The sequence below is a fragment of the Pseudophryne corroboree genome, chromosome 1 (assembly GCF_028390025.1).
Source record: "Pseudophryne corroboree isolate aPseCor3 chromosome 1, aPseCor3.hap2, whole genome shotgun sequence".
In the NCBI taxonomy this organism is placed as follows: domain Eukaryota; kingdom Metazoa; phylum Chordata; class Amphibia; order Anura; family Myobatrachidae; genus Pseudophryne; species Pseudophryne corroboree.
In genome coordinates this window covers 978,325,507-978,337,945 of record NC_086444.1, presented here as the reverse complement: position 1 = coordinate 978,337,945, position 12,439 = coordinate 978,325,507, and the positions used below count along the sequence as shown (strand labels likewise).

At 46.9% G+C, this 12,439-nt stretch overlaps 1 protein-coding gene across 4 annotated transcripts in view; it reads right to left on the bottom strand.

The window, feature by feature from the left end:
- The window catches only part of TMEM154 (transmembrane protein 154), a 302,500-nt gene that overhangs the window by 231,603 nt on the left and 58,458 nt on the right, over positions 1 to 12,439 (bottom strand). Inside the window, exon 2 of one of the 4 annotated variants that reach the window (XM_063920539.1) lies at positions 9,462 to 9,578. The exons of 2 other annotated variants lie outside the window; for them this stretch is intronic. In XM_063920539.1, the coding sequence (XP_063776609.1) occupies positions 9,462 to 9,576 (115 nt within the window). In that variant the 5' untranslated portion in view covers positions 9,577 to 9,578. Of the gene's footprint in view, positions 1 to 9,461; positions 9,579 to 12,439 lie in introns of those variants that run through there. One more of the 4 variants, XM_063920542.1, reaches the window with a different exon arrangement.

Below are 12,439 nucleotides of genomic sequence, written 5' to 3'. Positions count from 1 at the left end.
GGTGACTGGACCACAGAGAGATACACCGGCCGCTGAATTCACTGGAACCGGTGCAGCAAACTGGCACCTGGAAATGCCGGAGACACTGGAGTACAACTTCAGAGAATCTTGCCGGGAACAAGAGTGCTGGCATCCACTTCAGGGAAAGATGATACTAAGGCGCTGAGGCTCTGTCCGGCGTCTGACTTTGAATCTCCCGCCACCGCTGGGTTGGCGGAGCAGTCTGATGACGTCACCTGCCCCCCGCCCACGTGATGCCGGGTGTCATGGCGGCGCCCATGCCCTGGAGAACCGCCGGGAGCCGCGCCAGCCAGACGCCGGAGCCCGTGGCCCACAGAAGGTGGAGGCCGCAACACAGACCAGCAGACACGCAGGGGTAAGGGCGGCGAACGCCGCCTCTGGCGTGTGACAGTACCCCCTCCTCCAGGAGTGGCCCCTGGACACTTTCCAGGTTTTGTTGGATGTCTGGAATGGAAAATCCGCACCAGTCGGAGAGCCATAACTTCAGTAGCTTTGACCCAGCTCCTTTCCTCGGGGCCAAACCCTTTCCATTCCACCAAACACTGTTGATTCTTGTGAAGATAGCGAGAATCAAGAATAGCTTTGATTTCAAAGTCCATACCCTCTTCAGCCTCTGCAGAGGTTGGCCTTGGGGACTTGGAATGAAACCGGTTCAAAACAAGAGGGCGAAGAAGAGAGACATGGAAGGAATTTGGTATCCGTAGATGGGAAGGCAATCCCAATTTGCAAACAACTGGATTCAGGACTTGTAACATGGGATAAGGACCAATGAACCTTGGAGCGAACTTCATAGTGGGCACTCCAGATTTGACTGAAGTGCCGGAGAGTAGAGGCTGCAGCAGTAACTTCTTCCAGAGGACAAATGGGTAATTCTGGAACTTGGGGATGAAATCCGTAATTAATGAAAAATGGAGACTCACCAGTCGAAGAGTGATATAGATGATTATGGGCGAACTCGGCCCAGGGCAACAACTCCACCCAATTATCTTGCGAGGGGGAGAGGTAAACACGGAGAAAAGTCTCTAAATCTTGATTGACGCGTTCAGTTTGCCCATTGGTCTGTGGATGGTAAGCGGATAAAAACTTGAGTTTTATTTGTAAGGCCGTACAGAGAGCTCTCCAGAATCTTGCCGTAAACTGTACCCCTCGGTCAGAAACTATTTCCAGAGGTAACCCGTGCAAGCGGAAGTGTTACCGAATAAATAACAAAGCCAACTTAGAAGCTGATGGTAACCTGGTCAACGGAACAAAATGTGCCATCTTAGAGAATCGGTCGATAATCACCCAGACGGTGTTATGACCCTTGGAGAGAGGCAGTTCAGTAACAAAGTCCATAGAGATATGAGTCCAAGGCCTCTTAGGAATGGACAATGGGTGCAACAACCCCGCAGGAGGCAGACGAAGAATTTTGTGCTGAGCACATTGAGGACACGAGTTGACATACTCTTGAACGTCCTTCTTCATAGTGTTCCACCAGTAGGATCTTCGTAGAAATTCCCACATCTTTTGAACTCCAGGATGGCCAGAAAACTTGGAAATGTGAGCCCACTGCAACAATCTTGGTCGAAATTTAGCTGGCACAGACATTCTTCCAGGAGGAGGACCCAACGCGGTGGGAGCCGCTGAAATAGAAACTGGACTGAGAATCAAAGCCTTTTCAACGGAATTCTCCTCATCCGAAGCCATTAAGGAACGGGATAGAGCATCCGCCTTGGTGTTAAGAGTTCCAGCCCGGTACTTAATGACAAACGAAAATCGGGCAAAGAAGAGCGCCCATCTTGCTTGACGGGGATTCAAGCACTGGGCCGTCTTGAGATACAGCAAATTCTTGTGATCCGTGAAAATCGTAATTAGGTGTTTAGCACCTTCCAAAAGATATCTCCATTCTTCCAAGGCAGATTTTATTGCCAACAGCTCTTTGTCTCCAATGGTGTAATTTAGTTCAGCAGGAGAGAACTTGCGAGAATGGAAACCACATGGATGTAGCTTCCCATCTGGAGTGTACTGCGAAAGTACGGCACCAATGCCTACCGTAGAAACATCAACCTCCAGAAAGAATGGTTTTAAAAAGTCTGGTTGCTGAAGTACCGGAGCGATCATAAAGGCTGCCTTCAACTGAGCGAATGCTGCTACCACTTCAGAGGACCAATGGCTTGGGTCAGCCCCCTTCTTGGTTAGGGCAGTAATAGGCGCCACAATAGTAGAGAAACCCCTTATGAATTTCCGGTAGTAATTTGCAAACCCTAGAAATCGTTGCACCACCTTCAAGGAAAGAGGCTGAGTCCAGTCCCGAATAGCAGAAAGTTTCTAGGAATCCATACGCAACTCCGTGCCAGAAATAATGTAACCCAGAAATGGAATAGAGGGGATCTCAAAGGTGCACTTGGAAATCTTGCCGTATAGATGGTTCTCTCGCAACCGAAGAAGTACCTCCTTAACTTGTACTCTGTGCTCAGTGAGATTCTTCGAGAATATCAGGATGTCATCCAAATATACCACTACATTCAGGTATAACATATCCCGAAAGATTTCATTAATGAATCCCTGGAAGACGGCGGGGGCGTTGCTGAGGTCGAACGGCATTACCAAGTACTCATAATGCCCATCCCTAGTATTGAAGGCCGTCTTCCATTCGTCCCCTTGTCGGATGCATATCAAGTTATAAGCTCCTCTTAAATGGAGCTTGGTGAAGACTCGAGCTCCGCGAACTCTATCAAAAAGCTCCGTGATGAGCGGCAAAGGATACTTATTCTTAATGGTGACTTCATTTAGACCACGATAGTCGATACATGGCCTCAGGCCTCCGTCCTTTTTCTTCACAAAAAAGAAGCCTGCTCCCGCCGGGGTAGTAGAGGGGCGGATGAATCCCTTCTGCAAATTAGACTTGATATATTCTGACATAGCTTGAGTCTCGGGTACTGATAAAGGATAAGTGCGACCCCGAGGTGGCATTTTCCCCGGAATGAGCTCAATAGGACAGTCCCAGGGTCTATGTGGTGGTAACTGATTGGCTGCCTGTTCCGAGAACACATCTGTAAACTCACGATAAGCCTCTGGAATAAGCTCTTCGTCCGACTTGGAAGATACACGAAGCGGGTAGACAGGAGTAAGACAATTCGAATGACAAAATGGACTTCAAGAAATTATCTGTGTCGACCTCCAGTCGACGTGAGGGTTGTGAAGCTTGAGCCAGGGAAGACCAAGCACGAGATCGTGAGGCATCTCCTGAATCACAAGGAACTCCAGATGTTCTTGATGCAAAGCTCCCACTTGCAGCTTGATTGGCAAAGTACGACTTGAAATCAGACCATTTGGAATTTGGGTACCATTAATAGCAGTTATCGTAATAGGTCATTCGACCGACCGTAACTTCAAACCCAGATTCTGGGCACAGGAAAGGGAAATAAAATTCCCAGCAGCCCCTGAGTCCAAGAGTGCCTTAACGGTTTTCACTTCAGACTCAGAAAACAGAGACACGGAGAGCAAACAGTCCACTGCCGGAGAAGATTGAGAAAAAAACCCTAGCTCGACTTCTCCAGAACAAGCTAGGACTGCCCGTTTCCCGGGCGGGACTTGCAAAACTTGAGGAAATGATCCGCCGCTCCACAGTAGAGGCAGAGTCTACCCTCACGACGACGCTGATGTTCTTCTGGGGACAGCCGAGACCGATAATCTGCATGGGTTCGTCTGGACTTGAAATAACTGTTTGCTTAGATGGAAGAGATCGGAATCTCGACCGGTCTGACCGACTACGTTCACCACCTCGTTCCTGCATACGAAGATCCACCTTTACACAGAGTGAGATCAACTGTTCCAAGGAATCTGGCAGATCTCTAGTGATCAACTCGTCCTTTAAACGATCCGAGAGCCCGTACCAAAAAGCAGCCCGAAGGGCATCGTTATTCCAGCACAGTTCTGAAGCTATAGTTTGAAAGTGAATCACATACTGTCCCACTGTACGAGAGCCTTATCGAACTCGGAGCAAGTCAGCAGAGGCAGCGGTCGTCCTGCCGGACTCATCAAAGATCCTTCGGAATGACGAGATGAAGTTGGTATAACTAGAAACTAACGGATCTGATCGCTCCCACAACGGTGAAACCCACTCAAACGCTGAACCCTCAAGCAAAGAGATAATGTATGCCACTTTAGACCGATCAGTAGGGAAGTTATGTGAAAGGAGTTCGAAATGTACTTCACACTGATTGAGGAAACCACGGCAATTCTTTGGATTCCCGTTATACCGAGGAGGAGTGGGAAGCTGAAGGCGTGACCTGGTTCCAGACAAGGACGGAACATTGCTAGAGACAACCACTGAAGCGGATACTGGAACTGGAGCCGGAACCACTGAAGCCAGAGAAGTCTGGATTTGATCCAGCCGGCCAGATAATTCCTGGAGATAATGCATCACCTGATTCTGTGCTGCTTCCTGACTCTGTACTCGGGAAACCAGGTTCTGCATGGTGCTTGCCTCTGGGTTCCGATCCCCCGGGTCCATGTGGCCTGAGTATACTGTCACTGGCCTAGACTGAGGGTGTTGTGGACTCGGGGATTCTTCCGATGGTTGGGAAGAGGAACCACTACTGAGCCGGAACAGGGATGGCCTAATATAGGATTTCCTCATACAGGACGCTGACAGTAAGGTTTGGTGAAATATTGAAGAGCTTTATTGTAGGAAAAGAACAACTTAAAGTCATATATCATAAAGGAACTTATGAGGGAATGTCCAGACCCATTGAAGGGTTTTGTGAGCAATATTAGAGATGCTGGTGACTGAAGGAACTGTGGGTGATGTTTAAAAGTCACTGATAACTTAAAGAACTTGTAAATGGTGGTTAAAGACACAGATGGTTAAAGAACTTGTGAGCGGAGGTTAAGACACTGGTAATTTGAAGAACTTAAGTGCAGAGGTTTAGGACGCTGATGATTTGTAGAAGTTAAGTGCAGTGGTTTAAGACGCTGTTGATTTGTAGAACTTGAGAACGGTGACTGAGACGCTGATGATGTGAAGAACTTAAGTGCAGTGGTTTAAGACGCTGTTGATTTTTAGAACTTGAGAGCGGTGACTGAGACGCTGATGATGTGAAGAACTGAAGTGCAGGGGTTTAAGACCCTGTTGATTTGTAGAACTTGAGAACGGTGACTGAGACGCTGATGATGTAAAGAACTGAAGTGCAGGGGTTTAAGACGCTGTTGATTTGTAGAACTTGAGAGCGGTGACTGAGACGCTGATGATGTGAAGATCTGAAGTGCAGGGGTTTAAGACGCTGTTGATTTGTAGAACTTGAGAACGGTGACTGAGATGCTGATGATGTGAAGAACTGAAGTGCAGTGGTTTAAGACGCTGGTGATTCGTAGAACTTGAGAACGGTGATTTAGGGCCCGCAGCCCACGCTGATTCCTAGGAGCACTGGTGACTGGACCGCAGAGAGATACACCGGCCGCTGAATTCACTGGAACCGGTGCAGCAAACTGGCACCTGGAAATGCCGGAGACACTGGAGTACAACTTCAGAGAACGTTGCCGGGAACAAGAGCGCTGGCATCCACGTCAGGGAAAGACGATACTCAGGCGCTGAGGCTCTGTCCGGCGTCTGACTTTGAATCTCCCGCCACCGCTGGGTTCGCGGAGCAGTCTGATGACGTCACCTGCCCCCCGTCCACGTGATGCCGGGTGTCATGGCGGCGCCCATGCCCTGGAGAACCGCCGGGAGCCGCGCCAGCCAGACGCTGGAGCCCGTGGCCCACCGAAGGTGGAGGCCAGCAACACAGACCAGCAGACATGCAGGGGTAAGCGCGGCGAACGCCGCCTCTGGCGTGTGACAGCAGCGCTCAGACTCCTTATACTCATACCCACTATGAACACATCATCAAGAGACACCTCATAGATAGGGAAGAGCACGCGGCCTCTGATTTGATCCATGAATCCACCGGGATTCAGTTCCTTCTCGCATTAGACATCACCCGTACTGCCAGAGGAACTATAAATTATAGGTACATCCATGCGCTAGCGAACTTGATAGACAATATCACCGAGATGTATGATGACACCTTCATGTACACGGGAAGGGAGCTACAAGCCTACAAGAAGGAACTGGTCCAGCACAGAATGGTCCTTAATTATGTTACAGCCGTGACAGGTGGGTACTGTGTTACTCTGGCAACTCAATATGGTGTGAAGTGCTGTACATATATTACGAACAGCACTGACGACCCCACGGAGATCATCGATCAGAAGATGGATGAGATCTTACAGTTGAAGTGGGAGTTCAGGAGGAAGCACAATCTTACCGTAGCGACTGTGGGTAATGAACTGACCGGCTGGGTCTCATGGTTGAACCCACGCAAATGGTTCTCAGGGTTAGGAGAGTGGGCTCAAAATGTCATTATGAGTGTGGGGAAGTTTCTCCTTTGTATCCTGGGAGTCATCATAATTATTGGTCTGATATTTAGGTGTGTTCGAATTCTAACGCGGCGCAAGCATAGCACAAATTTGATGAGTCTAAGGAGCGATGGCGCTGTTACAGCAGCAGATTTAATATATGACCCCTCAATAGAAACTGTGATATGATAAGGATTGTAAAAATCTATTTCATGGCCTGTTTCTTTCACCTGTTTTTCTCTGTTTCCCCCTCTGCCCAGATACATCCAACCGGAAAAGACGTCATCCCTACCCAAAATGTTTATGTGAATGTATTTTTATATATGTGTCTTCTATTCATCTCTGCAACCTCCAGTTAATGGCACACATAGTCGACAGGTGTTATACACATATAGTAGCATTCACATATGTTCCCCCTCCATGTAACTAAATGTGCTCCCCATTTGTTGGAATAAGAAGCCGAAAAGAGCTCGGTAGTGTTTGTTTGCCCATTTACAGACCCTTAATACGGGATGAGAAGGATTTAATGTATACTTCGCAATACCTCGAAGCTTATTTAGAACATATACGGCACGATGATACATGCCCCTCAGACATGGATTCATACATAAATGCTTTTTACTATCCCACTAGGTTATACTTTTCCCACCTCCAACTCTCCCCCGATCATCCAAGCTTCGGTATATATTGTATAGGTAATATTTTTCTGTTTATTGATTAGTTAATGGCAGTTATTGATGACTGCCAAAGGGCGGACTGTCGAAGTCGAAAAATATTGCAGTACACACGTCACGTACAAACTACACACAGATGGCCTCCGTGCGCGTACTTGTTCTGCCATGCATGCACATATTCGCAATTTGCATATGGTCACTCCCGCGGTCCTGCATATTAGCGCGTGGTATGAGTAATTACGGTAGTGTTTGTAATCGCATGGAAAAGCCATAAAAACATATTACACATTTAATCCGAATGTACACATAGTCTCCCTGCACCACACCAGCGAGTTACACTTGTTTAAATGGTATAAGAACAAAAGGATTTACCTTTACAGGATAGGAGGGGACAGAACTAGGTTATAAGGTGGTGTTTGGTATCCAGCTGTAGGGTATTTTAAGAGCAATATTCCAGTGTTGGTTTGCAGAAGATCGCACGCTCCTGCGAATAGTTATGCGCAGGAGCAGAATACAAATATTAACTGTATGTACTGTGCTCTTGATATGCGGCGGGAACCCAGAGGAGAACTTCTGCAAGTGCACCTGGAACAGACATCGCCCACCTATTCAAACTGACCTATGACCTCTCCTGTACTGTAAATGACCATCCCTGTGTCAAATGGACAAAGAGCTTACAGTCTCCATTGTGTTAGGTTTTGGACAAATGTATAAAAAGCCAGCTGCAGTCCAGGTCACTCACACAGACTCTGAAGGTCATCTACCTTGATGACTGAGGACCGGACCGGGAAGCGCAGGCGAAACCAAATGTATGTACCATTGACTGTAGCCTTTTTCTCTAATTGTATTGTAATATTGTTGTAACCCCCTGCTAGTAAAGATAACCGTCGTAGTTTGGACCTCAACATAGTTTTTGAATTACAATTGGTGTCGTGTCCCATTTCCTTGCTTAGGTTTAAAGTGTATTTACAGCCACTCGGGCTGCTGCATTGTGCTAACAGCGTGTAGGCCTGTGTACGCAAACTGTGTAGTCACTACGCCCTTTCGGCGTACGTACGCAGAGTGCGTACATGGTACGAATATGTGTACGTAAGGTGTGTAACCAATATAAGGGTAAAAGGTTAAATACAGCGGCCGCAGCGGCTCAATTTTAAAGTGTATTAAGTGTGTTTAAAGTATTGCTTTTAGTCCTGTAAGTAAATCAACATTTACATACTGTACTATATGTATACTGCTGGTCACCAAAATGCTGCACTGTCCTACTATATACTGCTCACAACAATGCAGCACAGATATGGATAGTATACTTGACACAGAGCTGCAAGATACAGCAATGGCCTACTGTACTGTACTATATGTATACTGCTGGTCACCAAAATGCTGCACTGTCCTACTATATACTGCTCACAATAATGCAGCACATATATGGATAGTATACTTGACACAGAGCTGCAAGATGCAGCAATGGCCTACTGTACTCTACTATATGTATACTGCTGGTCACCAATGCTGCACTGTCCTACTATATACTGCTCACAATAATGCAGCACAGCTATGGATAGTATACTTGACACAGAGCTGCAAGATACAACAATGGCCTACTGTACTGTACTATATGTATACTGCTGGTCACCAAAATGCTGCACTGTCCTATTATATACTGCTCACAATAATGCAGCACAGATATGGATAGTATACTTGACACAGAGCTGCAAGATACAGCAATGGCCTACTGTACTGTACTACTATAATTATATACTTGTGGTCCCCACAATGCAGCACACTGAGCACAGATATTTGCAGCACACTGAGCACAGATATGGAGCGTTTTCAGGCAGAGAACTTAGATATTTGCCGCACACTGAGCACAGATATTTGCAGCACACTGAGCACAGATATGGAGATTTTCAGGGAGAGAACGCAGCCACGTCCTCTCCGTTCAATCTCCAATGCACAAGTGAAAATGGCGGCGACGCGCGGCTCTTTATATAGAATCCGAATCTCGCGAGAATCCGACAGCGGGATGATGACGTTCGGGCGCGTTCGGGTTAACCGAGCAAGGCGGGAAGATCCGAGGCTGCCTCGGACCCGTGTAATATAGGTGAAGTTCGGGGGGGTTCGGATTTCTGCGAACCGAACCCGCTCATCTCTACTGTGTAGGCACCTTAAGAAAGTGTAGAACTAGCAGAGCCAAATGCAGTGATTAAAAATCAGCATTGTCATGACAAGACACTTGGGCAGGCAAGACATATGGGTGTAAACAGGTTAATGAAATTACACCACGAGATCTTACTAATAATGACTAAAATCCTAACAAATAATTTCTCACACTATTAAATACACAATTCAGAAACCACTAACATTAACATTCCAATCAAGAGTTCTTACCCTCGGTACACACTGGTCGATATATCGTCCGTTCTACTGCAGATGTATCGTCCATGGCTGGCTGTGTCTGGCTGCAGATGTATCGTCCATGTCTGGCTGCAGGTACTAACATCATAGCTGTCACAAGACACAGATAATACTTCACAGACTGCTCCTTAGATAGTGAAATATTTGTTTCCTGCCTGTTTGTGTTCTCTGTTTCACTGCAGGCTCCCTACTAAGTTCAATGGACATTGGACACCCTTTGAGACACCTATGTACTGCCTCATGATGTTGTGATACTGCCATCATTGGTCATTAAGTTTTCTTATTGCTAATGGTTGTTTCTCTTGACCCTTTCAAGGGACATTATACTTAGCTTACTCCATAGTTTTTTTTTTAGATTATACTGCTTGATCCTTGTAACCTGATTACCAACAGTATCTAAATTCCCTTCACATGGTCACATGTACTTTATAGTCTTAAACTGGCCATATATCTGATCTGTCCTTTGTTTACCACATTCAATCTGTCTCAAGATCATGTTACATGCATCTAAAAAATATATCCAAAATGCGATTATACCTTACACAAGACACTGCTAAAACTCTAATCCACGCTCTCATTATCTCCCGCATTGATTATTGCAATAGTCTCCTAACTGGTCTTCCCAAAACGAGACTCTCACCACTAGAATCCATTCTGAATGCAGCGGCGAGGCTTATCTTCCTCGCTAGACGTTCATCGTCTGCAGATCCACTCTGTCAGTCCCTCCATTGGTTACCTGTACTCCCAAATATCTCCCAACCCGACCTCTTCGCTCTTCACAAGACCTGCGTCTCTCATCCATACTCATTACTCGCTCCCACTCACGATTGCAGGACTTTCATCGGGCTGCACCCACTCTGTGGAATGCCCTACCACGCACAATAAGACTCTCCTCTAGTATCCAAACCTTCAAGCGTTCCCTGAAAACTCACCTCTTTAGGCAAGCATATGAAATTCCAGAACCGCCCACATAACTTTTATAAACCTTCCTATCAAATTGCATCCACTCTGTACAGTCCACACATATCCTCACATGTCTTCTCATTCTATGCAATAGATAGCACCTTTCCTTGTGTACACATGCCTATTTCCCTATAGATTGTAAGCTTGCGAGCAGGGCCTTCCTACCTCTATGACTGTTTGTTATCACCCATTTTGTTATTGTTATTTCAAATCATAAAGCGCAACGGAATTTGCTGCACTATATAAGAAACTGTTAATAAATAAATAAATATTTATTGTCAGATCTGGCTGGTTGGAATAAAAATCTGGTAACGAATGGGAGCAAATGACAATTGACCATTTGCTCCTAAATATCGGAAAACTGACAAAAACTATGTTTCAGACAAATTCGTTAAATCAAATGGATTTAGCTAATTTGTCTGATTAACCATTTTTGTCTGTTTTCCAGTGTTTGGGAGCAAATGGCCAATTGTCATTTGCTCTCATCCATTACCAGATTTTCATTCCAACCAGCCAGATTGGACAATAAATATTTAGGTGTATGGCCAGTTTAAAGGGCCCCATACACTAGAACGATATGTCAGAGGCCAGTAGCGGATCTTGCCACGGGCAAGCAGGACTTTTGCCCGGGGCGCCGCCTTCCAGAGGGCGCAGGGTGCCATCCGGAGGGCGCCGCACCAGGGCAAGATCCGCTGCTGCTGTGCCCCCCGCTGCCCGCTGCCCCCCGATGCCGCTGTGAAGGGAAACTAGACGCGTATGCGTCTAGTTTCCCTTCGTGGAGAGGTCCTTTACTGTGGGGTGCGCGATGACGTCATCGCGCACCGCACAGCAAAGGTCCTCTCCACGAAGGGAAACTAGACGCGTCTAGTTTCCCTTCGTGGAGAGGACCTTTGCTGTGCGGTGCGCGATGACATCATCGCGCACCGCACATCATTTCAGTCTGTACAGGGGGCGTAAATGACCACGCCCCCTGCACGAAGCCACGCCCCCTAATGCCGCCCGTGGCGCACAGAGCCCCAGAACCGGCCCTGTCAGAGGCTGAAGTCGGAGGTGATTTCCCTTGAACTCTCCCGGGAGCTTCCTGGGAGTGGTTCCAAATGACTCCAAATGATTTGGTACATTTTGCATGCGATATATCGTGTGCAATCCCAGCCATGCCTGCGGGAACCGACATATCACGAGTGCAGCACTAACGATCTAGGGGAGCCGATCCGACCCTCACAGGAACGCGCATCGGATCGGAAACACCTCCAAAATGCCTGATTTCACCAGATATATCGGCCCGAATGCCCGAAATTGGCTGAAATCGGGCATTATCGTTCTAGTGAATGGGGCCCTTACGACTATAAAGTACATGTGACCATGTGAAGGGAATTTAGATACTGTTGGCAATCAGGTTACAAGGCTCAAGCAGTATAATCTAGTATAAACTATTCTAGTGACAGATATAAAACATAGGAACCAATGGGCCTAATTCAGATGTGAATGGAGGTGCTATCGCTTTCTTTAAAGTAGCAGTGATAGCGCTGTATGGTGAAGCAGCAGGAGGCGTTTATTACAATTAGATGCCTCTTGCTGCAGCAATGATCTGACCTGCGTCCTAGGATGCAGGCATCGGATCACCGACTCCCCATCAGGCAGCTTGTGGCATCCATGGGGACGTGCAAACCACCCATTCCAGAGGCCTGGAAATCTCCATCCAACAATGGAAATCCCAGGCCACGTCCCTCCCCTAAGCAGTGGTGAAATGCCTTCGTTATGGGAAACTGAGGGTGTCCCCACCCCAAAATATCTATCAGTATGCTGTCATCCTACTTCCTATATAGAAGCACCCATTTGCGCACACAACAACTGGACCAGAATGAGGTCCAATATACTGTACAATAACCAACCCACATCACTTCAGCTCCTTCTATGTCCAAATCAAGACAAAAAAACAAAGTAAGACGGTGCAGAATAAAACAAACACAGGGCATTATTCAGGTTGG